Source organism: Quercus suber, unplaced genomic scaffold (assembly GCF_002906115.3).
Source record: "Quercus suber isolate HL8 unplaced genomic scaffold, Cork oak 2.0 scaffold_91, whole genome shotgun sequence".
Classification (NCBI taxonomy): domain Eukaryota; kingdom Viridiplantae; phylum Streptophyta; class Magnoliopsida; order Fagales; family Fagaceae; genus Quercus; species Quercus suber.
The window spans coordinates 1,273,292-1,299,817 of record NW_027069556.1 but is presented as its reverse complement, the minus strand read 5'-3'; the positions used below and the strand labels follow the sequence as shown (position 1 = coordinate 1,299,817).

At 32.4% G+C, this 26,526-nt stretch overlaps 1 protein-coding gene and 1 non-coding gene across 3 annotated transcripts; both read left to right on the top strand.

Annotated features, from left to right (window-relative positions):
- Window positions 1-241: 241 nt before the first annotated feature.
- On the top strand, window positions 242-2,535 carry LOC111985574 (protein EXORDIUM-like 5). Its single transcript, XM_024017228.2, has 2 exons — window positions 242-831; window positions 1,528-2,535. Exons 1-2 carry the CDS (start codon window positions 380-382, stop codon window positions 2,141-2,143), a joined length of 1,068 nt encoding a protein of 355 aa, XP_023872996.1. The 5' UTR covers window positions 242-379; the 3' UTR covers window positions 2,144-2,535.
- Window positions 2,536-22,850: 20,315 nt separating this feature from the next.
- LOC111985566 (uncharacterized) lies at window positions 22,851-25,308 on the top strand. Of its 2 annotated transcripts, none has more exons than XR_010629310.1 (3): window positions 22,851-22,865; window positions 24,142-24,606; window positions 24,972-25,308. It is a non-coding gene; the product is annotated as an uncharacterized LOC111985566 (transcript). The 2 variants fall into 2 exon arrangements; XR_010629309.1 differs by lacking the exon at window positions 22,851-22,865 and adding an exon at window positions 23,077-23,091.
- The last annotated feature ends 1,218 nt before the right edge of the window (window positions 25,309-26,526 follow it).

The window sequence follows — 26,526 nt, the reverse complement described above, 5'->3', positions numbered from 1 at the left end:
TTATACTTCCAATACCAAAAAGAGAGATAAATAAATCATTGAACTACTACACAAGAAGTAGTTTAAACTTGGAATAAAGCTGAAAGTAAACCAAAACGGTAACTATTTCAAAAACAAGGAAAAAAAGGAGTCCAATCCAATGCCACCCATACACCTAAAAGCTGATTCCCATTTCTCCATAACAAAACAGAATAGATTGAAACATAAACCAGAAAGTAAAAGAAAAAGGAGAGAGAGAGAGAGAGAGAGACTGTCTCAAAGTAAAAGAGTACCCACACATTTGCAGCTGTCACCAGCCCATTTCCCTCCTTTATATACCCTTGCCTTCACTCTCTTTCACTCAAACTCAGTTCTCTCTCACACCAAAAACGCATAAACAATGTCATCACAAACCCATTTCTTTGTCCCAATTTTCTTCCTCATTTTCCTCACTACCACTCTCGCCTATGCCTCCACAACACCCAAAACACAAACCTTAAACACAAACACAAACCCAAACCCACCGCAAATACAATACATAAACCCAAAACTCCCACAAAAAGCCTTCACATCTTCAAAAAAATATGAAGGGTCTTCAAACCTTGTCCACCTCCGTTACCACATGGGCCCTGTCCTCTCCTCCTCCCCAATCAACATCTACCTCATATGGTATGGCAACTGGCCTAACTCTCACAAGCAAACCATCAAACACTTCTTGCTATCTCTCTCTTCAACCTCTGCTCCTTCTCCCTCAGTCTCTGACTGGTGGAACACACTTTCCCTCTACACTGATCAAACCGGCGCCAACATCTCCCGCACCGTCCTCATCGCCGGCGAACACTCCGATCTCAGGTACCAATAATTTTACATTAAAAGATTCCTACTTTGCTTTCTATTTCAAGCAAAAATGTTTTTTTTTTTTCACAGTATTTAAAGTTTTAAAATTTAGTACATTTTTGGATCTGAGAGTGTAACTTTGGTCATTTAAAATTTAAAATTAGAAAACTTTATCTAAACCATGAAAAAAGCTTCCTTTCTATTTAACGTTAGATTTAGTATTTTTAAATTTGTTATGTCTGTACATTTTAAATTATAAAAAATTATTTAAACTCTGAAAAAAGCTTTCTTTCTATTTCAAGTTAAATCTAGTATTTTTTTTTTTTTTTTAGATCTAACATATATTGTATACTTTTAAATTTGTAAAATTAATCTAAACTATAGAAGTATTTATTTACAATGAAGAGGATTATATTTATACATGGCTAATAAACATGATAAATTAAGATCCAAGCCTTAGTTCAGTGTTCTTGTGTGCACGAGACCTGACACCTGATGCAACGTGCGACACATTTAGGATACGTGTCCGCATATCGGTTTAATGAGCTGGAACACTGGGCCCAAGCCGTGTCGATGTGTCCACATCAACGAATTAACTTAACTTATAATGAATTAACTTGACTTAGAATGACGCGTATTGCTACTATGCTAAATTACTGAACATTTTTTTACTCGTGAGTTTAATTACTTATGTAATATGTTGTATAACAGGTACTCCCATGGGACCCAACTCACACGTCTGAGCATGCAGCAAGTGATCTCCAACGCCGTGAAGTCCGCCCCATTCCCCGTCGACCACAAGAACGGAATTTTCCTCATCCTCACATCCCAAGACGTCACAGTTCAAGAGTTCTGCAGGGCCGTTTGTGGTTTCCACTACTTCACGTTTCCATCAATGGTGGGCTACACCATGCCATACGCTTGGATTGGAAACTCAGCAAAGCAATGCCCAGAAGTCTGTGCGTACCCATTTGCCATTCCTGGGTACATGGCTGGTGGTGGGCCCGGAGCTCTTACGCCCCCAAATGGTGATGTGGGTATTGATGGAATGATCAGTGTGATAGCTCATGAGTTGGCAGAGTTGTCTTCAAATCCATTGGTGAATGCTTGGTATGCTGGGGAGGACCCAACGGCACCAACAGAGATAGGGGATTTGTGTGAAGGGTTGTATGGGAGTGGTGGGGGTGGTGGGTATATTGGACAAGTGATGAAAGGTAGGGATGGGATGAGTTTTAATATGAATGGGATTAGAAATAGGAGGTTTCTTGTGCAGTGGATTTGGAGCCCGGTTTTGCAGGCTTGTACTGGTCCTAATAAGTTGGATTAGTGAAAAAGAAAGAAACTTTTTTAAGTGGGGTTGTAATGGAATGTGGCTCATGAGCTATGCTTTAGCTTCTTTTTTTTTTTTTTGAGCTGTTCTTTTGGTGGGTAATTTAGGATTGTGGTGGTGGTGGTGTGTTGTGGCGGCAGTGGCGGTGGCTGCAAGGTTGGTTGTTAAGAAGATCGCATATATGTATTTTCCTTTGTTGCCTATGGATCTCGCATAGGAGCTCACGTACTGTGAGGGAAGGAATTTATGTATGTGATGCATAATTCTTGAAGGTGGTGATGGTGGGATTGAGATTTTAGATTATATGGTATATATGTAATAGAATTCATATTCATGAGATGTAATAGAATTCATATTCATGAGATGAATATTGATTTTTTTTTTTTTTTTTTGGGAACTCGTCTTTCGTATAAAGATTTTTTCTTTTTGATGGGTGAAATGTTGGATTGTTGATGTTTGGGTTGAGTTAAAGCATTGAAGCAAGAACTTCAGTTTAGTTGTGATTGGAGAGAATCATGCGCCAAGCCTTCACTGACAATGCTACTCGGCAGATCAAACTTGGAAAAAATTTAAATACTCTTCAGTCTGCTTTTTCAGTGCAAAAATGCTATTAAAATGAATGTAGTGTCACGGTAGAATGCCCTTTTTGATAAAGCAAATACCAATTATACCTTTACAAAAATATATATATTGTCAAAGAAAATAATGAAATCATTGAAGTAATTTGATGAGGGCACTAGTTTTTTTCTTTCTTATTTTGTGGTAAAAACTGACTTTCATAAACTATATACCCAAATTGTCATAAAATAACAAAGCATGCAAATGTCCAAAGGCATGCTATCAAAAATAACAAAGTCATGGTGAATTGCCAATCCTTTTCTAGTTAAGGCATTCGTGCACTTATTAGCTTCGCAGTAGTAATGATTCATCTTCACTTGAGAAATTTTGATGGGTATGGGGTTTACTGTCTATAATGAGAGATGTATGATGTAAATTACAACAATCGTGCTTGTTAGGCAAAACTTTGGCATCAATTTATATCCGCATAACCAAAATAACAAGGAGAGTAGGTCAGTATGTTTCAATGCTATGTGGTACACTACCATCTTAAAAAGCAACACTGACCAAAAGTTAAAAGTTGAGCAAAATATCATGAAATATCTTGAAATAATTTACAATAATTTGTGTGTACATAAGTCCAATGTGGAGCTTTATTGATTGCTACAAGTCTCAGATACTTTAAGTTTGATAGGAAATGTGTAATCTTTCATTAATCTACTTTATTATAATAATTGAGGGCTAAGTCAAAAAATGCAAAAAGTTTTACACAGCAGTCTCCACTTGGATGTGATAATCATGATAGTATGATACCAATGATGTATAATCTGTTTCTTCCTAGTCAGTAATTTTCCTTCCTCCCTTTTTGGTGAGGGTTTTGGCTTTTTGCCCTTTTAAAAGTTTTGATGGCACAAGAGCAGACAGGCAATTTCTGATTCTCTTTAAGTCTTAAGGCAAGTGGGTGGTAGTGACTTTTAATTGAACATTTGTGATTCACAGCTAATACTAGGACCCACAAAAGTACACATAAATGAGGTAAATTATTACAAAGGAGTTATGTGATCTAAATATCTAATTCAAGCCATCCATGCTGGCCCCCACTGTTAAACTAGCTCGTTTATTACAAACGGGGTGTGTAGCTGGTTTCAATGTGATAAGAGAATGGTACAAAGCTAGCTAGCGTCCAAACCTCCATTTACCAAACCCTGTTGGTGCCGGTGAGGTGAGTGACAAACAACTGTCCCTTTTCCCAATAGAATTGTGAATCTCAAAATGGAATTTGAATGAGGGTGAGAACTGGATAGAACTTTAATTAATTTCCAAATTAACTCCTAATTGCTAAATTAGTCTCAAATTTTAGGTATTGGGTTCTAGACTTCGAGTCTTTTGATCTTTATTATTGAGCGAGTTGATATTTATTTCCTTCCATGTTGTTCTAGGCGCGCAGGAATTGTCATTCTCCCCTCTTATACATTTTTTCTTATTACCAAAACAATAGTCTCAAATTAAACATATGATTTAGAGGCAATTATAGCTTTGTAATTGAGAATGACTTTTTTTTTTTTTTGGTTCTATTATATGTGAATTTTGTTTATGTGTAATTTTTTAAAATCTTACTTTTTAAATATAACTTTTATTAATTTTCTTTTAGTAAGTAAATAAATTAAACATATCAATAAAAAGATAATACAAACACACAGTACTGAGTCGGATTACACAATTATTTTTTATTAAAGGAGTGCACAATTTGTTCAGTACTAGTAATAACTAATATTATGAATCCTAGAGTTTTTAATGGACTTGATCATGTGAATTGGATCACACAGCATCATAGATGTCCCAATATTTTAGCAGTAGTAAGAATGATTATAATTATAGTGTTGGGTTAAGATTTTTTTTTTTGTTGGTGGCACAGTCACTGAGAACAACTGATAAAAAAATATTCTAGGATTTGAAAATATTATCTGCATGTGCATATTTAGTTATTGATCATAAATGTCTTTTCGGATTATTATAAAAGTTCGAAGAAAACACTAATAAAACAACAAAAATATCCAAAGGAAGAAAAAAAATATCTCCATCATGTGAGTGCCTTTATGAAACACTGATGACTGATCTATATTAACTGTGGCCCATTTGGTTGAAATTAAAATCTGTCAGCAACCTACGAGAGTTGAAGAGCCACACACAATACCATCAAGAAGTAGCTCTCAATGTCAAAAAAGATACAATTTTCTTTGGATTTGAGTTTCACCAACCGATTTGACGCATCAGATTAGCAAACAAAATCTCATACACCATTGATTTTCATCCAATTCTGGACATGTTAGTCTAAGACAAAAATTCGGCTCAGTAATGTGTCAAGAAAAGTGTGATTCTTATTACCAAATCAAGACTTTAATCGAGTAAAATGTTGTGCACGTACGAAATGTAATCAATCAGTTGGTTGCTTACATGAGAATGTTATTTTCATACTGATTATACGAACCATTAGAGAGAGTTACCAAAGTCAATAGAAACTTCTGTGTCGGGGCTAAGTTAATGAAGAACTGGCCAAAGTAGCTGCACTTTCTGGCAAAAGTAGATTTAAGAGGCCAGAATCACAGAATATCACAAGCTATATACTTCAATTAGAATATAGGGGTCTTTAGTATTTTATAGTTTAATTTAAAATTGAATAAGCATTATAAAGAATAGCATTTTATACATATTCCAAAGTTGGGGACCTCAATTATTGTACCATAAATCAAGCAAAAATATCTTGCCATTTCATTCCCCAACACACAAACAAACGAACAAAATAATAAAATACTATAATGGAAAAATGTAAACTTTCGGTATCTTATAGGTATAGAATCGAATAGTTTATTATCCTTATGTTTTTAAGTTTGATGAACATGGTGAACAAAGAAGATCTAGTCCCATATGCAACCACATGATATGATTCAAATTCTATGCTTTTTACAGTGACTCCTGTTGTTTAATATCACACATGGCATGTCAAAATAATTGTGCCACAAAAGTCTTATAGAGTACGTAATTTATTTACTTCTTTTTTCTTTTGGTAAATGTAAATTATTTATTTAGAGTTTCAAAAAAAAAAAAAGTAAATTATTTAGTATTTACTTCTTCAAAGTAAAGGTAGGTATTTGCTGGTACAATAAGAATAAGAGTATAAGAGACAAAAATAAATAGCCATATGGCTGATTTGTGTTTTTCAAGGAATGGACGAAGGAGCAGAGCTACAGTTGATAAATAAATTGGGTATGTCTGTGACTCAGTCCCCATGATCCTCCCCTTTCTTGCTTGCACGCCCTTGTAGGCCATGGCAACTATATATGGGCTTGGGCAGGAACTCTGGTAGTTAACATGATTGGATGCACATGAATATGTATATAGTTTTTGAATATTCCTTCATGAAATTAGTCCCTATAATATATATACAAGCATTTCCATGAGTTTTCATCAAAGCCTTTCCATGAGTTTTAAGTTTCACTGTCTACATTCAACCAAAAAACCTATCAAAAAAATAAAAAAAATACATTCAGCAAAAAAAAGTTTCAGTGTCTACACTGCTGATAAAAAGTTGACTCCATGGTAGTCAGTGCTTTCCATTTCTCCAGGAGTGTCTAAATAATAAAATAACCAACAGTTGTTGTGATCAATTGCTGTCTCACTACTGTTTTGATAAGCAGCGATGGAACCACGTTATGAGAGTGGCCCCTCAAAGTAGCTGGGCTTATCACCCAAATTTCAATATATATTCATTTAAAGAAGGCCATATTCTTTAGGAATATTTACTGGAGTTAGATTCATCCATAGGTTTTAAATTACTAACCAATTGTTCTTTTGGCATTTCTTCCTTGGTTAATGATTTCAGGGAGCCTCAAAGCAATGAAATGGATGGTGAATTCACTTCATGTGCTCCGAAAGCCTAATGAAACTGCTGACATGCTAGCTAAAGAGGGCAGTAAAAAGAAAGAAGATTTGTGGAATATATGATCATTGTCCTTATTTTGTTATAATGCTTATCTATTGGATTGTATGGACATTGGCACACTAGTTTATTAGTCCATGCTTAATAATTATGTACCTAGTTTTTTAATGCATTGCCTACTTCTACCAAAAAGAAAAATGTCATAATCTGAATTTTTTTGATAAACTGTCATAATCTGAATTGAGAATGTAATTCTATGTATGTTGCATGATCGAAATAAGACAAAATGGAAAATTATAAAATACGCTATAAGTACAATAAATGCGTGCTCATTTTTCTCATATGAATACTAGGTCTCAACATGAATTTAATTAGAAAGACTCACTATTATGTGAGAGGAGAGAATACATATTTATCGTATTCTACTATTCTTACAATATACTATAATTAGCCATGACAATATAACGTCGACATAATGTCAACAAAATGGTGACAATACAATGACAACATAATAACAACACACAATTTAGTTATATATATATATATTGCAGTTTTCTAGGACTAGCTTACAAATAGTGTTCTCAAAATCAATTTCCTACAATGAAATGGTCTTCTTAGAATAGAAATCCACATCTTTTTATTGAAGGAGCATTCAAAGTTCAAGTGATTTCTAGTTTCAATTGTGCTTCTGCAGAATGTGCATAACAAAACTCCCCATACCTGCTGATGTTCTGGAAGATCAGTGGGTTAGAAATCTTCAGACTTCGTCAATTCTGAGAACTGGGCCTGTAAAACAAAACCAATCAGAGCGAAGACCGGTGGAGGCGGCCTATAACCTCCGATGATGAAGTTAGAAGGCTTTTATGGAGAGGAAAAATATGTAAGTGTTTTCTTCTTCTCTAGATCAAAAGTCCAGAAAGTGTCTCCATGCCCTTCTTTTACGCAGGATTACTTTTATATAGTGCGTGGAACGGTTATTGGCTCTGATAACCGCTCCTATTGTTAAGGAGTTCATCAAAATCGGAGGTAACTTCTTTTAGACGTCGTTTCATCTGAACCGATGCCTCTTTACGAGCAATGGAGTTTCCATCCTTTTTGGTTAAGGGCGCTTGGCTCGTCTATCCAATTTAAGGGTGGTCGAGCATGACACGGCCATGCTTTGCTCGTCCGTCCTTTGTGGCGGACGAGGAAGCGTTACTCGTCCGTCCTTTGTGGCGGACGAGACCATACCGTCCGCCTCCAAAGGAAACACGGACGAGACATTACTCGTCCATTCCCAAAGAAAGGACGACACAACTTAGCTATGCTCACTCTTCTTATCTTCTTCTCTTTCTATAGACGAGCCATATGGACAATTTGAGGTAGTATAATTTTGTAGCATCATCACCTGCTACTTGAAAGCCTTTTATCTTGTTTTTTTTTCTTTTTTAAACCCCTTTACTTGAAAGCCTGGTTGTAGATATCAATTAGTAATGCATTAGCATTGTGTTGGGCCAAAGGGGATGAAAGTAATGAGCTATCGTCCACCGTGGCCTATATCATTATCTCTTTTAGTAAAAATCGGGTAATACTTACTTTGGGAGCATTGCTCATTCTTGGGGTGGGTCTCATGGTGGGACCCACATGTAGAGCCCACCTCTCATGTGAGAGGAGGGAGCAACATTGCTCCAAAAATATATTTAATCATCTTCCGTAAGAATCCACTTGTTTGAGCACTAACATTGGAGGGTGTAAACACCCTCGAGTTGCTATTTTACAACCCAAGACAGCAAAAATCCACTCTATCCAAGTTTGTATACTAAAAAAAAAATTGCAACCTATGAATAGTAAGGTTGCATATGCATCCTTACTATTCATAGGCTGTAAAGAAAAAAATAATATTTAATCTTGTGGTTGTGTGTGAAGAAAAAAAGATAGCAGGAGGAAAGAGAGAGAATAATACTTTTTATTATTTTATCAGATAGTTTATATTATTTTATTGAGTTGTATGTAAAAATAAAAACTGAATTGTAGGGTGAGTTGTAAAATGGGTTGATAAAATATATAAAATAATGTTTGAGGATGCAAAATATGTTTTTTTATTTTTATTTATTTTTTTTTTTATTTTTATCATTCTCGGATGCTAGTGCTCTTGGGATATATAGGTTGAGGTCAAGAATGTTTTTAAGAGAGTCAATTTTAATTTTTTTTTTTTAATAATTCAATAGCACACTAGAGGAGATTTAAATCCTAAACGTTTTGTTTTGTTTTTGTTTTTTTTTTTTAATTATTTTTTTTATTACATTTTGTGGGATGTCATGCACACCTTATTTGCACACCTTATTTTAAGGTAGTATTATTATGAGTGAAATAATACTAATTTAGTTTCGTTTTAAAGAAAAAAAGGAGAATGTAAACTTAATTGAGAAAGATGTTTAATATACAATCTAAGGTCAAAGACTTAGCAATTATTTTCAAATACTCCTGGCCCTTTTGGGATTCATAGCCCCTCCAAGCTTATTCATATTCATCAAGTCATGAAAACTTATTAACCTCCAAATTGCATACATGATACATGTCATTGATGTCAAAGCTTTAATTTGACTGTTTTTGTTCGTGTTTCTGTTTGTGAATGTTTACAGAAAATATTTCCAACATTGATTATTATCATGTTGTTATGACATTGTCAAAGAACAACGATATCCTATCATTTTAGCTAATTCCGGACAAAACTTGTATTATTGATTAGACAATATCTTTAAGGGCAATCTGGGTTTTTGAACAGAAAAATTTAAGACCATGTAAAATGGCATATTTTGTGCCAAAACAGTTCATGTGGCAGATGTGAATAGTAAAGAAAAAATGACGGATCAATATAAAAGTGACAGGTAGCTAGTACTACGTGTAACAATTACAAGAAGAGTCTCTACCACTTCTTCTACCTTAAAAGTTGACACGTTGTTAGCCACCTAAAACTTTGTGTGCCATTTTTCAGCAAAAGAAGAACCATGAAGAAGTCAATTTGCCACTTCAACTTCATTCTTTGCCATATGTTGATCTTACTATTTGTGCCCAACAATACCATGTACGTGTAAGATTTTCTGGATTTGCCACTTCAACTTCATTCTTTGCCATATGTTGATCTTACTATTTGTGCCCAACAATGCCATGTACGTGTAAGATTTTCGGAAAATCTTATACGTGTGCCAGTTGGCATTAGACATGAAAGGCCTAGGAATTGCACTATATAAAGGAAAGCACTGTAGCAAGGAAGATATACAAACTGAAGACTACTGTACCTTAACTAGCGCTATAGCAAGTAATTCAATTGAAAGGTGTTGTGAAAAAATGGCGGATATTCAAGGAGTTTCAGGCATGGGTTGTAATGACAAGTGTGGCTGCACTGTACCATGCCCCGGTGGTGTTTCTTGCAGGTAATCACTCAGTGTTCGATATATATGTGTTGGGCAATTAGCTCCCCATGTTTTGCTCATATAAACAAACATGGCCAAAGCGTGCTTTTCATTGTTCATTTAATTATGTTACAAAAGGGTATATGAAAAGCATTAGAGTTATGTTAAGGGTACAACAAAATGTAGAATTGAAAAGAATTATATAGGTTACTCTAAATAATTCAATGCAACCTTTTATACTTTGACCCAAAAGAATTATATAAACAAACATGAATTTATATATGAGTATTTTTCAATGAAACCTTTTTATACTTTTATATACTTTGATCCAAAAATTACCATCAAACTTTGTGAATATGGATTTATACCTAAGTAAAAAAAAATTGAATTTTGCAATGTGAAACAGGTGCAGTAGCAAGGATTCAACTATGAGTGGGGGTGAACACAAGACATGCACTTGTGGCCAGCACTGTGGGTGCAACCCATGCTCATGCCCAGAGAGTGCAGAGGCTGGTGGGGCTGGCAGGGGCTCATGCAAGTGTGGTGCTGGTTGCTCATGTTCAACTTGCCAAGCCTGATTTGGAGAACCATATTTAGATACATTATCTACCATGTGCTAGGTGTTTTGGTTTATTATGCAGCTTTAGATAAAAGCCTCATCATCAATGTAATGAATGGTTAATTAATGTTGGTTTGTGTATGGTTTTTCCAAGAATAATTAAGAATAAATTGCAACCTCTTTGTTGCGTCTTTAATTATTTCTACTATATATGCTATGGAATGTTCTTTTGCTCTACTTCTTCTTAATGTTTTTCTTCCCCTTTAATTAGTTATGTGGGTAGTACAAGATAAAGTATCAATCATCCAAAATAAGAAGGGAAAGGTGGAGAAATTTATGCAGATATATGAGAAAAATAACAGGATTTTGATCTCATATGACAAAAAAACTTACCTTAAATTTGCATTTTGTCAAGATCAAGTTTAAAATTTAAAGGGCTATTGTTCTCTCTCTCAAATTCTTCCTCATTGCCTTCCTAAGTAAACTTTTAATTGATGAGATTATTAAAAGAAATGGCTTTTAACAAAGCATCACTTTTAGCCCATGGTAAAAGAGGGATAATGCAGGTTGTTGGATTTATTTATTTATTTTTATATCTGTATTAGTGGCTGTTGTGCTTTCTCTGAACTCCAATTAGATGTGTTTAAAGGTCTACTAAATTCTTTAAATGTATATTCAATTAGTATATTTAAGGTAGCTATTTTAATTTATATTTAAAAAAATATAAAGGGATATATTGACCAAAAGTTTAAAACAGTGTTTTGTTATTACAAAACTAAGGGTTAGAGGCAAGGCAGAAAATCTGTTCTTATCATCTCTCACATTCTAGACATAAAGAAAATATTAAAAAATATATATATATATATATATATGTATGTATGTATGCATGTATAATATAAAGGGGATATATTGATCAAAAGTTTAAAACAGTGTTCTGCTATTACAAAACTAAGCGATAGAGGCAAGGCAGACAATTTGTTCTTATCATCTCTCATATTCTAGACATAAAGAAAATGTTAAAATATATATATATATCTACAAGAAAAGATTCTACTAACGAGGGCCATATTCCCTCGCAAAAATTCAAATATCGTCGCAAAAGGTTATTAGCAAGGGCATATGGCCCTCGAAGGCCGTCGTATTTGCACTTGTCACTAAAAGAGATTTTGCGACCATACCTTCGCAAATAAAAAATTTACGAGGGCACTCTATCGTCGTTACTGAACAAATTTGCCCTCACAAATATATTACCAAACGACGAGAAAAGTCGACGACTTATTTTTAGTGAGGGGAAATAGTCATCGTTAACAACTATTTGTGAGAACTTTTATACCCTCGCAATTAGTTATTTGCGAATTCCAAATTAACGATATACTTTTTAGTGACAAATAATGGCATCGCTAAAATTTATTTGTCATGGCTTTTAACCCCTCGCAACTTATTTTTAGCAAGGGAAAGTAGTCGTCATTAATAACTATTTGTAAAAACCTTTATACTCTCGCAATTAGTTATTTGTGAATTTCAAATTAACGATGAGACAAATAATGTCGTCGCTAAAATTTATTTATGAGGAATTTTAACCCCTCGCAACTAGTTAGAAATAATAGTGACGACATTAAGCTGTCACCTAAAATGTTTTTGCAAGGGGTTAAGGGGCGTCGCTATTCTATAAATTGCGAGAGACTGTTGTAACTATAAAGTTATTTATGACCAAATTTTTATGTCATCGGTAATAATATTTTATATAATTTTTGAAATATTTTATTATTTATTTATTTTTAATTTATTTTATATCATTTTTGTTTAACTATCATATTACAATAGTACAATAATTACTAAAAATTGATCCATCAAATGATAAAAATTCATATATGTTCAAACTTTAAAATATGGAATATACAAAGAAATTCTAAAATTAAACCTTGTTTTAAACTTAAACAACTAAAATTATGACAAGATCTATATTAGTCTTCCACTAAGTCACCCTCCAAGCTGTTTTCGACCTCCTTGTTATTGTTTGAGTTGTCCTCTTCATCTTTGCTAAAACCATCCTTAAAATAAATAATAGATAAAAGCATTAAACATGAGTTAAAATGAAACAATCAAAGTGAATTTGTATTTGTATCAATGCTTCAATAAATAAGTACACATATTACTATATCAAATCTAATCATATAATAATATATCATAAACAATAGTAATAACTTTGTTTTTTAATTTAACAACGATAATAACTTAATTTGATTACTTAAACCACTATCAAAATTAAATATAAATTAAAATAATATAACAATTCCGGATTTATGTGCAACACCCAACAAGGCCATCTACACAATCCAAAGCTTGAAGTTAGGAAAAATATATCTTGGCCCTTGAAGTTAACAAAAGTGAAACTTCAAGTCCAAACCTAGCCACTGGTTACAACAGGTTCACCCAATGCAAACCTTGGCCAATACTATTAAACTATGTAAATATACAATAAAATTTAAAACTATTTGATGATAATATAATATACCATTTCATATCTGTACTTGGCCATTGGTATAGAACATGTAGTGGAGAAAATTTTAGACTTATTTCTGTTTCCCTTATTTATCAAACTTATGTCCTGCACACATAATTCACACACTAGAGCATTAGTTTCTATGAAAATATTAACAAATAATGGGGAGAGAGAGAGAGAGAGAGAGTTTATGACATGTATTTCTTTTACTCACCCCCCAATCTCCCTCCATCCATTTATCTACCATCTCTTTCCAAAAAGGTGTAAGAATGAAGGAAGGACCATTCTTGTAACGATCTTCTTTCTCTTTGTACTTCTGAAAAATAGAATTTCTAATGCGAAACATCCAATCAGAATAGCGGTGTTTCACTGATTCTACAAATGCCTTCTTCACTTCCTCATTTGGCTGCTTATGCTTAAAGCGTTGAGCTCTATATCAAGCATATAAAGTCTCTAGCTCAAAATTTGGGTATTTTGTAAAAGTTGTCCAAACTCCATTAAGTTTTTGGTGAAAAAGAATGGTAATCTCTCAAGTGGCTTTTGGTGTAATAATTCTGAAAATTGAAATCAAACATGTTAACATTATCATATAGCTATGATACCATAATTAATTTCAATAAACCAACATAGCAATAAGTCACTCACTTGCCATCATAAATCTCAACCTCTATTTCACCATCTCCGGCATTGATGCCTTTTGCCTTTCCTCGATCCCTCTTTTTTACGGCACTAGTACCTATTGATAAAACAAATAATAATGAAAATTTGATAAAGAACGTGTACCTATTGACATAATTATCTAGAATTATGTCAATTGTTTAATAAATAATGCTAGTGCCACAAGAAATTGATTCTTCCTGTCACTTGGAAGAAAAAAAGAAAAGAAAAAGAAGCTCTCCCAATAAGAGAAAGAATCATATAATAATATTGTGAAATAAGTTAATAACAATACATATATCACTATTTGTTTGACTAGATTAATAGATTATGACATTAAAAAATGAATTTAGGACACAAAAAATTAAGAGTTTAAATTAATAGTTGTGAATTTTAAGTAAGCCAAATGGCCAAAATTCCATAAAGTCGGCCCAAAAAATTGTAATAGTTTAACCAATAATTAATTTCCCATCACAAACTAAGTACACCAATCTAAGCATAGGTGCCAAGCTCAAATAATATTGTAAAATCATTCATAGGAAGTCAATGCACTCAACATCTGATTTGATACGAATGGTACCTTTAATTACTTGAGTGCATTGACTTCCTAACTGGAGATCATAATTGATTTTAGATGAATATTCAATTTAGCAGAAGAGGACTTCACGTGGAAAGATAAATCTACTTCAAATGCTACTTTAGTGGCGTGGCAGCTAGGCTTCCACTATCAGTATCAAGCCCTTTTGTGGGCCAAATCACCATCCAACAATAGGAGGGTAATGGTAGTGAACAGCCATTATCTGATTAAGAGTTTTAAGCTCCAAGGTTTTTGGCAAAAAAAATAAATAAATAAAGGATAGAACTGAGTGACGTGTATGGGATAAAGATCTCATTATTCACATTTACACAAGATCAGGCCTAAAATTCAGGCAGAGTTTCAAAGATGTACTCTTAAGAAACTAATAGGTTTGAATGAGAATCAACAGACCAAACAAAAGTTGTATATGACAGTTACAACATCATACTTCTACAAATGATAGCTCTTACCTCCTTTAATGTGAGTATAATTCTCACTGAGTATAAGGCCTTTGTATTCTCCTCCTCCAAGCTTATCTGCACAAGCATTCAAAGGTTTAACAAAATTCAGCTAAAGAAATTTAACAGCCTTTTTTAATACTGTACAGAGAAGGCTGCTGCTTCACATATAGGGCTGAAAGCGTAAATGTTTGTAAGGAACCAACTAATTACAATTAACATGCCAAATGAGCTGCAAGAAAGTATTTATGAACTTACCAGAAAAGCATAGGTCCATGAGATGTGTTTGCAATATCTACAATGTAAAATGCCAAAAGCAACTGATTTCATCTAAATATGTATTAACTACAAGATATGTGTTTGTGGAAGATCCTTTGAAACGAGAATACAAGCACAGGAGCCAATCTCTGAATTGCAAGTTGAATAGCATGAAAAATGAAAAAATCTCACATAACACAAATGCAAAACAACGAGTTCAGGTGCCAATATTGATGAAGTGAAATTTGCATGCACTACTTCTAACTAACATTGACTAATTGACCTTGATACATGAATGAACCCAAATCTGAGTTTCCCATTTGAGTTACAAGTTCCTAACACATGCATTTAACTATCCAGTTTAAGTTTTTTTCAATTTCCTTCCCCATTGTAGCTTTTGAAAGTGGCCAATGTTTAAATGACAAAATGATTCATTGATTAGAAATAGCAGGATATTCACTTCAATCTAGATCCAGTGAAGTGGTTACTTCCTGATTCAAGCTATTTTAAGATAAATGTTGCTGGTTTGAGCTTCAAAGATGGGACTGGAGGTGTGGGAGCGGTGATTCGTGATAGAGCAGGTGAGGTGTTTGCTGCATTGTCTGAGAGAGTTTGTGATTCATCGTTGATTAAAAGAACGTGCATTACTCCTCTCTCACATATGGTGCAATGGAGTCATGTCACGGAATTTAGTAGAGTGATTGTGGAATGTGAAGACACTGGGATGATAATGCACTTACAAATGTAGCATGCTATTTTGTTGAATAGGAACAATTGCTAAATGATATTAGGCAAAACATGTTAAGCTAAGAATGTGTTTCTTTCCAATTTGTGCAGTAACTACACAACTCGAGAGAGCTAGCAAAGTTTTCTCAGCAAAAGGAAGAGCCTGTGGCTTGAGGATTGTCCTTTCTTCTTGCTCCCAATTGTACACAAAGATATATCTAAATAATAATTATAGCTATAGCCTTTATTCAACCAAAAAAAAAGACAATGAAAGGGTGTTTTGGATTAATTCAAGGAAACCCAACCTCCTTAACACTTCAATTTGCAGTAAAAGTTTAATATCTTTATCAGATTTTTACAAAATAAAGAATAGGAGCTAAGACATGCAATCAAACCCTCGTTGAAACCTTATTTACATATTCAATAAGGATCTAACTTCACAATACTAAAGATAGCCATAAATTAGACAGGCATATACATTTACAATATGTCTTTTCTTATATCTTAATCTACCACCAAAAAAAAAAACTACTAAATATTATAAATTTTAGATTTTGATGCACAATCAAAAAATATCATAGCAACCAACAAGAAATGCATAAAATAAAGGCAAAATGGGCAATGCATAGGGTTTGATGAAAAGAATCGCAAATATAAAACTACTTTTTGTCTCTTCTCAATTTTATAGGCAACCAAACAGAAAGATAAGATGAAAGATTAAAATTACCTGAAACGTTTCTTAACATTATTCTGCAATCGAAGAAAAGGAACACAGAATAGAGAGCTTTTTAGGGAATTCCAAATTCCAATTTGCGATAAAATAAAAAAGATGGATAGGCGCAAGACTTAAGGGGCCCCCTACCCAAAAAAATTTCAGTGACGACGGCGGTGTGGTAGTAGGCGGAGATTTTGGGATTAGGGATAGGGTTGAAGGGATCGGCGACGGCCATGAAGGAGGAGTGGGTTTGGTGAGGGGAAGAGAAGAGAGAGTATCGGGTTCTTTGGAGGATGAAGCGATGTCGTTTGATGGCCAGTGAGGATGGAGAGAAAAGAGGGAAGAAGAGTGACGGCTTAGAGAAAGGGAAACAAATTTTGGGGGAAAAAAACTAAAGTAATAAAATGTCAGATTTTGGCTTTTTGGGGGGAGGGAAGCTAAGTGAAATATGTTGGAGGGAAACAAATTTTTGGGAAATTTTGGATGGGAAAAATAAAAGAAGACAAATTTATTTTGAGGAAAATATAAAAATAAAAGAAGACAATTTTAATTAATTACTATTTTTGACTGGCAATTACCATTTTCTCATGCATTTTGTAATTGTACATGAATCAAGCACCTTTATATATCTAAGTGAGTTAATGAGTGTAAAATATTAAGAATTTAATATTAATGAGTTATGAAATAAAATTTAAAAACAAAAAAACAATCATATATACTCAATAAAAATCACCACACAACTTTCTCAACAAAAAAAAAATACCACACCACAAAAATTATCACACATTCTATCTTATTAAAAATTAAAAAAAAAATGATCATAGTTATTATTATATTTATGTAAGAATTTTAATATGTGACTAACTACGTTTACTTTAAAAAAAAAAAAAAAAAAAACACTAATTGGATGGTCAGATTAAGAGAACATCACCATATAAGTACACAGCACATGTCCATCCCGCACCATACTTAGATTTGAAATCTAACCGTGAATTTGAAGAGTGTAATAAAAGGTTAATTCTAGTAAATTATGGTCACAATCAAACGGTTGGATTTAGAGAAATGTGCAGTCAAAGTTTAGTCAAAGTTAGTCAAACCCAGTCAAACTTAATAGATGGTCTCAATACCACTGGACTTGGTGAAATTCATATTCAAATCTTGATCATTAGAATTGAAAAGTATGGTGACATATTGGTGTTGGTAAAATTTGAGACCAATTGGATGGTCAGATTTAGAGAATATATATAGCTATATAGGTACACAACACATGTCCATCACGTGCCATTCTTAGATTTGAAATTAACCGTTGGATTGAAGAGTGTAATGAAAGGTTCATTCTAGTAAATTATGTTCACAATTAAACAATTGGATTTAGATAAAGGCGCTGTCAAAGTTGGTCAAACCCAATCAAACTTAATAGATGGTCCCAATACTACTGGACTTGGTGAAATTCACTTTCAAATTTTGATCATTAGGATTGAAAAGTATGGTGACATATTGGTGTTGGTAAAATTTGAGACCAATTGGATGGTCAGATTGAGATAACATAGTCATATAGGTACACAACACATGTTCATCACGCGCCATACTTATATTTGAAATCTAATCGTTGAATTTCAAGAGTGTAATGAAAAGTTAATTCTGGTAAATTATGATCACAATTAAACGGTTGGATTTAGAGAAAGTCCCGTCAAAGTTTAGTTAAAGTTGGTCAAATCCAGTCAAACTTAATAAATGGTCCTAAGACCACTAGACTTGGTGAAAATTATATTCAAATCTTGATCATTGGGATTGAAGAGTATAGTGACATATTAGTGTTGGTGAAATTTGAGACCAATTGGATGGTCAGATTGAGAAACATAATCATACAGGTGCACAACACATGTCTATCACCTCGAAATTTTTTAAGCATGAAAATATGTGAAGATAACGTAATCTAATGGTAGATTTGTCAAAATTTACATCAAATTAATAAATATAGGGTTGGGTTCGAGTTACGCTTGACGTAACTCTAAAAAATGTTACACCACCCAATAACTTATTATTGAATCCATATTTTGAAAATCCAATCGTTGGATTACATATTCTATATGTTCTTAACATTCATGCGAATTTTTATGCCAATCGAATGTGATTTACCGTATATCAATAAACTCATCTTTTATGCATTATTTTAAACTACAAAAACTTGAATTTAAACAATTGATTGATGACATGACAATTAATATTTGATCACCTTGAAATTTTATAAGCATGAAAAATATATGAAGATAATGTAATCTAACAGTAGATTTGTCAAAATTCACATTGAATTAAAAAATATAGAGTTGGGTTCAAGTTACACGTGATGTAACTCTAAAAAATTTTACATTACCCAATAACTTATTATTGAATTCATATTTTGAAAATCCAACCGTTGGATTATATGTTTTATATGGTCTTAACATGCATGCCAATTTTCATGCCAATCGGATGTAATTTACCATTTGATCTATAAACTCATCTTTTATGCATTGTTTTAAACTACTAAATCTTGAATCTAGACAATTAATTAATGATATGTCTATTAATCTTTGATCACCTTAAAATTTTGTAAACATGAAAATATATAAAGATAATATAATCTAACGGTAGATTTATCAAAATTCATATCGAATTAAGAAATATAGGGTTGGTTTCAAGTTACACATGAAGTAACTTTAAAAAATGTTACACTACCCAATAACTTATTATTAAATTAATATTTTTAAAATCCAACCGTTGGATTATATGTTCTATATGGTCTTAACATGCATGCCAATTTTCATGCCAATCGGATGTAATTTACCATTTTATCAATAAACTCATCTTTTATGCATTATTTTAAACTATTAAATCTTGAATCTAGACAATTGATTGATGACATGACTATTAATCTTTAATCACCTTGAAATTTTTTAAGCATGAAAAATATATGAAGATAACGTAATCAAATGGTAGATTTGTCAAAATTCACATCAAATTAATAAATATAGGGTTGGGTTCGAGTTACGCTTGATGTAACTCTAAAAAATGTTACACCACCCAATAACTTATTATTGAATTCATATTTTGAAAATCCAACCGTTTGATTACATATTCTATATGTTCTTAACATTCATGCCAATTTTTATGCCAATCGAATGTAATTTACCGTATATCAATAAACTCATCTTTTATGCATTATTTTAAACTACAAAAACTTGAATTTAAATAATTGATTGATAACATGGCAATTAATATTTGATCACCTTGAAATTTTATAAGCATAAAAAAAAATATGAAGATAATGTAATCTAACAGTAGATTTGTTAAAATTCACATCGAATAAAAAATATAGAGTTGGTTCAAGTTACAAGTGATGTAACTCTAAAAATGTTACATTACCAATAACTTATTATTGAATTCATATTTTGAAAATCCAACCATTGGATTATATGTTCTATATGGTCTTAACATGCATGCCAATTTTCATGCCAATCGGATGTAATTTACCATTTGATCTATAAACTCATCTTATGAATTATTTTAGTGGGAAGAAATTTTTATTCACTTTTGAGAGAGAGAGAGAGAGAGAGAGAGTACAAAAGGTTGAAATTCATGAATTTTAGGCTACCATTTTGAAGTTGAAAGGGCTATCATTTTTTTATGGGTACAATTGTTTAGAAAATAAGGATAGACATTTCTTATATAGGATATATATAAAAAGGTTTTTTTTTTTTTTTTTTTTTTTAAGACTATAAACAAAAGGTTCATCTAAAGAATACAAAGTGCTATATGTTTATACGTTTCTTTTCATTTTTCTTTGAATTTTAGAATAACTTTTATCTCCAAAAAAAATTAATATTTTAATTATTTTTTGCAAAGGTCAATCGTGGCCCTTGCAAATAATTTAGTATTAGTAAGGGCATATTTTAAACCCACACAAAAAATAAAATTTTTGCAAGGGATTTTTATTGTCCCTCGGAAATAATTTGGTGGGAACATTTCCCTCCAAAATTTTTGACATTTTTAATGATTATTTGTGAAGGTCAATCCTAGCCCTCGCAAATAATTTAGTATTAGTGACGGTTTTTTTTTAACCGTCACAAATAATACACTTTTTGTGAGAAATTTTTAATTATCCCTCGCAAATAATATGGAGGGAAAATTTCCCTCCAAAATTTTAGTATTTATGACGACTATAACACATAATTGCGACAGCTTTTCTTGTTGGTCACAAATATTTCACATTTTACCAAATATTTGCGAGGGCTTTATTTTGTCATTGCAAATAAGATTTTTTGACAGGGCTTTTTGGGTTCGTCATAAATTTTTGGTCGCTAATAGGACTTTTTTTTGTAGTATATTGTTAAAATAATAATATTATTATTAACGCGATGTGTTATACCATGTTGTATATGCTAGTCTGAATGCAGAAGAGGAAGCATAGAATAGGAACATCAAGAACACGAGGGTTACGTGGTTCCCTTAAGAGCTACATCTTTATTATGTAAGAGTGTAGTACAATAACCTTGTGTTACAATGAACCCTAACATGAGTATATATAGGCGACTAAATCCTAGACTACTAATACAAGCAGGAATGGGATTGGGCTCATTACATTGGGCTAATATATGGCTAATATATATCTCTAACCTATATATATATATATATATTAACTTTACATGAACCTGTTCTTATTGCCCCTCATATATACCAAACAAAAAATAGGTTAAAATACTGTTTTTTCTTAAACTTTACATGAATATTGCTTTTCGTCCTTGTTTTTTATCCCTAAATAATTAACAATGTTACTTGCCGTGAACAATTTTCAATTTAAAAAGTTTTTATTTTTTAACCTCTAAACTATTATTAAGTTTGTTTTTTCTCCTTAAATTAGAAAACGAAAAAAGAACATTTTAATTTTAAAATTTAGAAAAATAAAATAAAATTCATGAAAAATTTAAGGAAGAAAGTAATATTTTAACATAAACAATATTGATACAAAAAGTGAGACACAATAGGTTTCAAGATAGATATCCATATGAGGAAGGCATGGGGTGGCCAATCATTAATTCTAGGAATAGGTTATGACTTTTAAGTTGTAAATTGCCTCAGGGAACCTTTATTATGCAAACTCCGAAATTAGAATAGATTGGTGTGTGTGTGTGTGTGTGTTAATTATTGGTCTTGTTCAACTTAGTCCCCATCATGATCCGGCCCTTTCTTGCTTGCACGCCCTTGTAGGCCAGGCCAACTATATATGGGCTTGGGCAGGAACTCTGGTAGTTAACATGATTGGATTCACATGAATATTTATATAGTTTTTGAATATACCTTCATGAAATTAGTCCCTATAATTATATGGATTTTGCTAATGTGTGCCCTTAGACATCCATTTTTGAAAACATTTTTTCGAAAATTAAAAAAGCTGTCAATATTTTTTCAATTCCTAAAAAAATATTTCCAAATATAGATGGCTTAATGTGTACCATTATGGCACACATTAACCGGACCCATAATACATATACAAGCATTTCCATGAGTTTTCATCAAAAGCATTTCCATGAGTTTTAAGTTTCACAGTCTACATTCAACAAAAAACCTATCAAGTTTCACAGCATTTCCATGTGTACCATTATTAGTCCATGCTTAATAATTATGTACCTAGTTTTTTAATGCATTTCCTACTTTTACCAAAAAGGAGAATGTCATAATCTGTATTGAGAATGTAATTCTGTGTATGTTGCATGATGGAAACAAGATGAAATGGAAAATTATAAAATAGTCTATAAGTACAATAAATGCGAGCTCATTTTTTCTCATTTGAATACTAGATCTCAACGTGAATTTAGTTAGAAAGACTCACTCTTATGTGAGAAGAGAGAATACACATTTATCATATTCTACCATTTTAACAATATGCTATAATTAGCCATGACAATATGATGTCGACATAAGGTCAACAAAATGGTGACAATACAATGACAACATAATAACAACACACAGATTAGTTATATATATTGCAATTTTCTAGGACTAGCTTACAAATAGTGTTCTCAAAATCAATTTCCTACAATGAAATGGTCTTCTTAAAATAGAAATCCACATCTTTTTATTGAAGGAGCGTTCAAAGTTCAAGTGATTTCTAGTTTCAATTGTGCTTCTGCAGAATGTGCATAACAAAACTCCTTTGTACCCGCTGCTTGAAAGCCTTTTATCTTGTTCTTTTTTTCTTTTTTAAGCCCCTCGATTTGAAAGCCTGTTTGTAGATATCAATTAGTATTGCATTAGCAATGTGTTGGGCCAAAAAGGGATGAAAGTAATGAGCTATCGTACCACTGTGGCATATATCATTATCTCTTATAGTAAAAATCAGGTAATACGTACTTTGGGAGCATTGTTCATTCCTCTCACATGAGGGATGGGTCTCATGGTGGGACCCACATGTAGAGCCCACCTCTCCTGTAAAAGGATGGAGCATTGCTCCGAACTATATATCTAATCATTTTCCGTATGAATTGTTAAAGTACTAGCATTGGGAGGTGTAAACACCCTCCAATTGCTATTTTACAACCCAAGACAGCGAAAATTCACTCATCCAGGTTTGTGTGCTTAAAAAAATATGCAACATATGAATAGTGTCTATGAATAGTAAGGTTGCATATATCAACCTTACTATTCATAGGTTGTAAAGAAAAAAAAAATTTAATCTTGTGGTTGTGTGTGAAGAAAAAAAGACAGTGAGAGGAAAGAGAGAGAAGAATACTTTTTATTATTTTATCAAGTAGTTTATATTATTTTACTGGATTGTATGTAAAAATAAAAAATTGAATGTAGGGTGAGTTGTAAAATAGGTTGGTAAAATAGATAAAGTAGTGTTTGAGGATGCAAAATAGATTTATTTATTTATTTATTTTTAACATCCTTAGGATATATAGGTTGAGGTCAAGAATGTTTTTAGGAGAGTCAATTTTGTTTTTAATAATTCAATAGGACAATGGAGGAGATTTAAATCCTTAACGTTTTGTTTTGTTTTTGTTTTTGTTTTTTTTTTAATATATATTACATTTAGTGGGATGTCATGCACACCTTATTTGCACACATTATTTTAAGGTAGTATTATTATGAATCAAATAATACTAATTTACTTTCCTGTTCTAAAGAAAAAAAGGAGAATGTAAACTTAATTAGAGAAAGATGTTTAACATACAATCTAAGATCAAAGACTTAGCAATTATTTTCAAATACCCCTGGCCCTTTTGGGATTCATAGCCCTTCCAACCTTATTCATAATCATCAAGTCATGAAAACGTATTAACCCCCAAATTGCATACATGTCATTGATGTCAAAGCTTTAATTTGACTATTTTTGTTTGTGTTTCTGTCTGTGCGAGTTTACAGAAATTATTTCCAACATTGATTTTATCATGATGTTATGACATTGTCAAAGAACAATGAAATCCTATCATTTTAGCTAATTATGGACAAAACTTGTATTATTGATTAGACAATATCTTTAAGCACAATTTGGGTTTTTGTACAGAAAAATTCTAAGACCACATAAAATGGCATATTTTGTGTCAAAACTATTCACGTGGCAAACTGTGAATAGTAGAGAAAAAATGATAGATTAATATGAAAGTGACAGACAGGTACAATTACATGGAGTAATTCCAAGAAGCATGAAAAAGTCTCTGCCACTTCTTCTACCAAAAAAGTTGACCCGTTCCTAGCCTCCTTAAACTTTGTGTGCCATTTGTCAGCAAACGAACAACCATGAAGAAGTCAATTTGCCACTTCAACTTCATTCTTTGCCATATGTTAGTCTTACTATTTGTGCCCAACAATGCCATGTACGTGTAATATTTTTCGAAAATCTTATATGTGTGCCAGTTGGCATGAGACATGCAAGGCCTAGGAATTGCACTATATAAAGGAAAGCACTGTTTCAAGGAAGATATACAAACTGAAGACTACTGTACCTTAATTAGCTCTATAGCAAGTAATTCAATTGAAAGGTGTTGTGAAAAAATGGCAGATATTCGAGGAGTTTCAGGCATGGATTGTAATGAGAAGTGTGGCTGCACTGTACCATGCCCCGGTGGGGTTTCTTGCAGGTAATCACTCAGTGTTCGATATATATGTGTTATGTTTGTGCAATTAGCTCCCCATGTTTTACTCATATAAACAAAGATGGCCAAAGTGTGTTTTTCATTGTTCATTTAACTATGTTACAAAAGGGTATATGAAAAGCATTAGAGTTATGATAAAAATACAACAAAATGTAGAATTGAAAAGAATTAGGGTACTCTAAATTTTACTATTATTATTAGAGTTGATACTAATTAACTTCAGTATTTTTCAACGCAACCTTTAATACTTTTATATACTTTGATCCAAAAATTACCACCAAATTAACTTTGTGAATTTGGATTTATACCTAAGAATTTTTTTTTTTTTTGAATTTTGCAATATGAAACAGGTGCAGTAACAAGGATTCAACTGCAAGTGGGGGTGAACACAAGACATGCACCTGTGGCCAGCACTGTGGGTGCAACCCCTGCTCATGCCCAGAGAGTGCAGCGGCTAGTGGGGCTGGCAGGGGCTCATGCAAGTGTGGTGCTGGTTGCTCATGTTCAACTTGCCAAGCCTGATTTGGAGAACAATATTTACATATATTATCTACCATGTGCAAGGTGTTTTGATTTATTATGCAGCTTTAGACTATTAAAAAAGTCTCATCATCTATGTGATGAATGGTTAACTAATGTTGGTTTGTGTATGGTTTTTCCAAGAATAATTAAGAATAAGTTGCAACCTCTTGTAGCATCTTTAATTATTTCTACTATATATGCTATGGAATGTTCTTCTGCTCTACCTTCTTCTTAATGTTTTTTTCCCCCTTTAGTTAGTTATGTGGGTAGTACAAGATAAAGTATCAATCATCCAAAATAAGAAGGGAAAGGTGGAGGAATTTATGCAGATATATGAGAAAAATAACTGGATTTTGATCTCATATGACAATAAAACTTACCTTTAATTTGCATTTTTGTCTAGATCAAGGTTAAAATTTAGTGGGCTATTGCTCTCTCTCTCTCTCTCTCTCAAGTTCTTCCTCATTGTCTCCCCAAGTAAACTTTTAATTGATGAGATTATTAAAAGAAATGGCTTTTAACAAAGGATCACTTTAAGCCTATGGTAAAAGAGGGATAATGCAGGTTATTGGATTTATTATTATTATTTTTTAAATCTGTATTAGCGGCTGTAGTGCTTTCTCTGTACTCTAATTAGATGTGTTTAAAGGTCTTCTAAATTCTTTAAATGTGTATTCAATTAATATATTTAAGGTAGCTATTTTAATTTATATTTAAAAAAAAAATAAAAAAGGGATATATTGATCAAAAGTTAAAAACAGTGTTCTGTTATTACAAAACTAAGGGATAGAGGCAAGGCAGGCAATCTGTTTTTATCATCTCTCACTCTCACATTCTAGACATAAAGAAAATGTTAAAATATATATATATATATATATGTATATATGTATATGTATATAAAATATAAAGGGGATATATTGATCAAAAGTTTAAAATAGTGTTCTGCTATTACAAAACTAAGTTATAGAGGCAAGGCAAGCAATCTGTTCTTACCATCTCTCATATTCTAGACATAAAGAAAATGTTAATATATATATATATATATGAACTTTGCATGAACCTATTCTTGTCGCCCCTCATATACTAGACAAACAATAGGTTTAAATACTGTTTTTTCTTAAACTTTGCATGAATATTGCTTTTCGTTCTTGTTTTTTATCCCTAAATAATTAACAATGTTACTTGCCGTGAACAATTTTCAATTTAAAAAGTTTTTATTTTTTAACCTCTAAACTATTATTGAGTTTGTTTTTTCCCCTTAAATTAAAAAATGAAAAATGAATTTTTTAATTTTAAAATTTAGGAAAATAGAATAAAATTCATGAAAAATTTAAGGAAGAAAGTAATATTTTAACATAAACAATATTGATAAAAAGAGTGAGA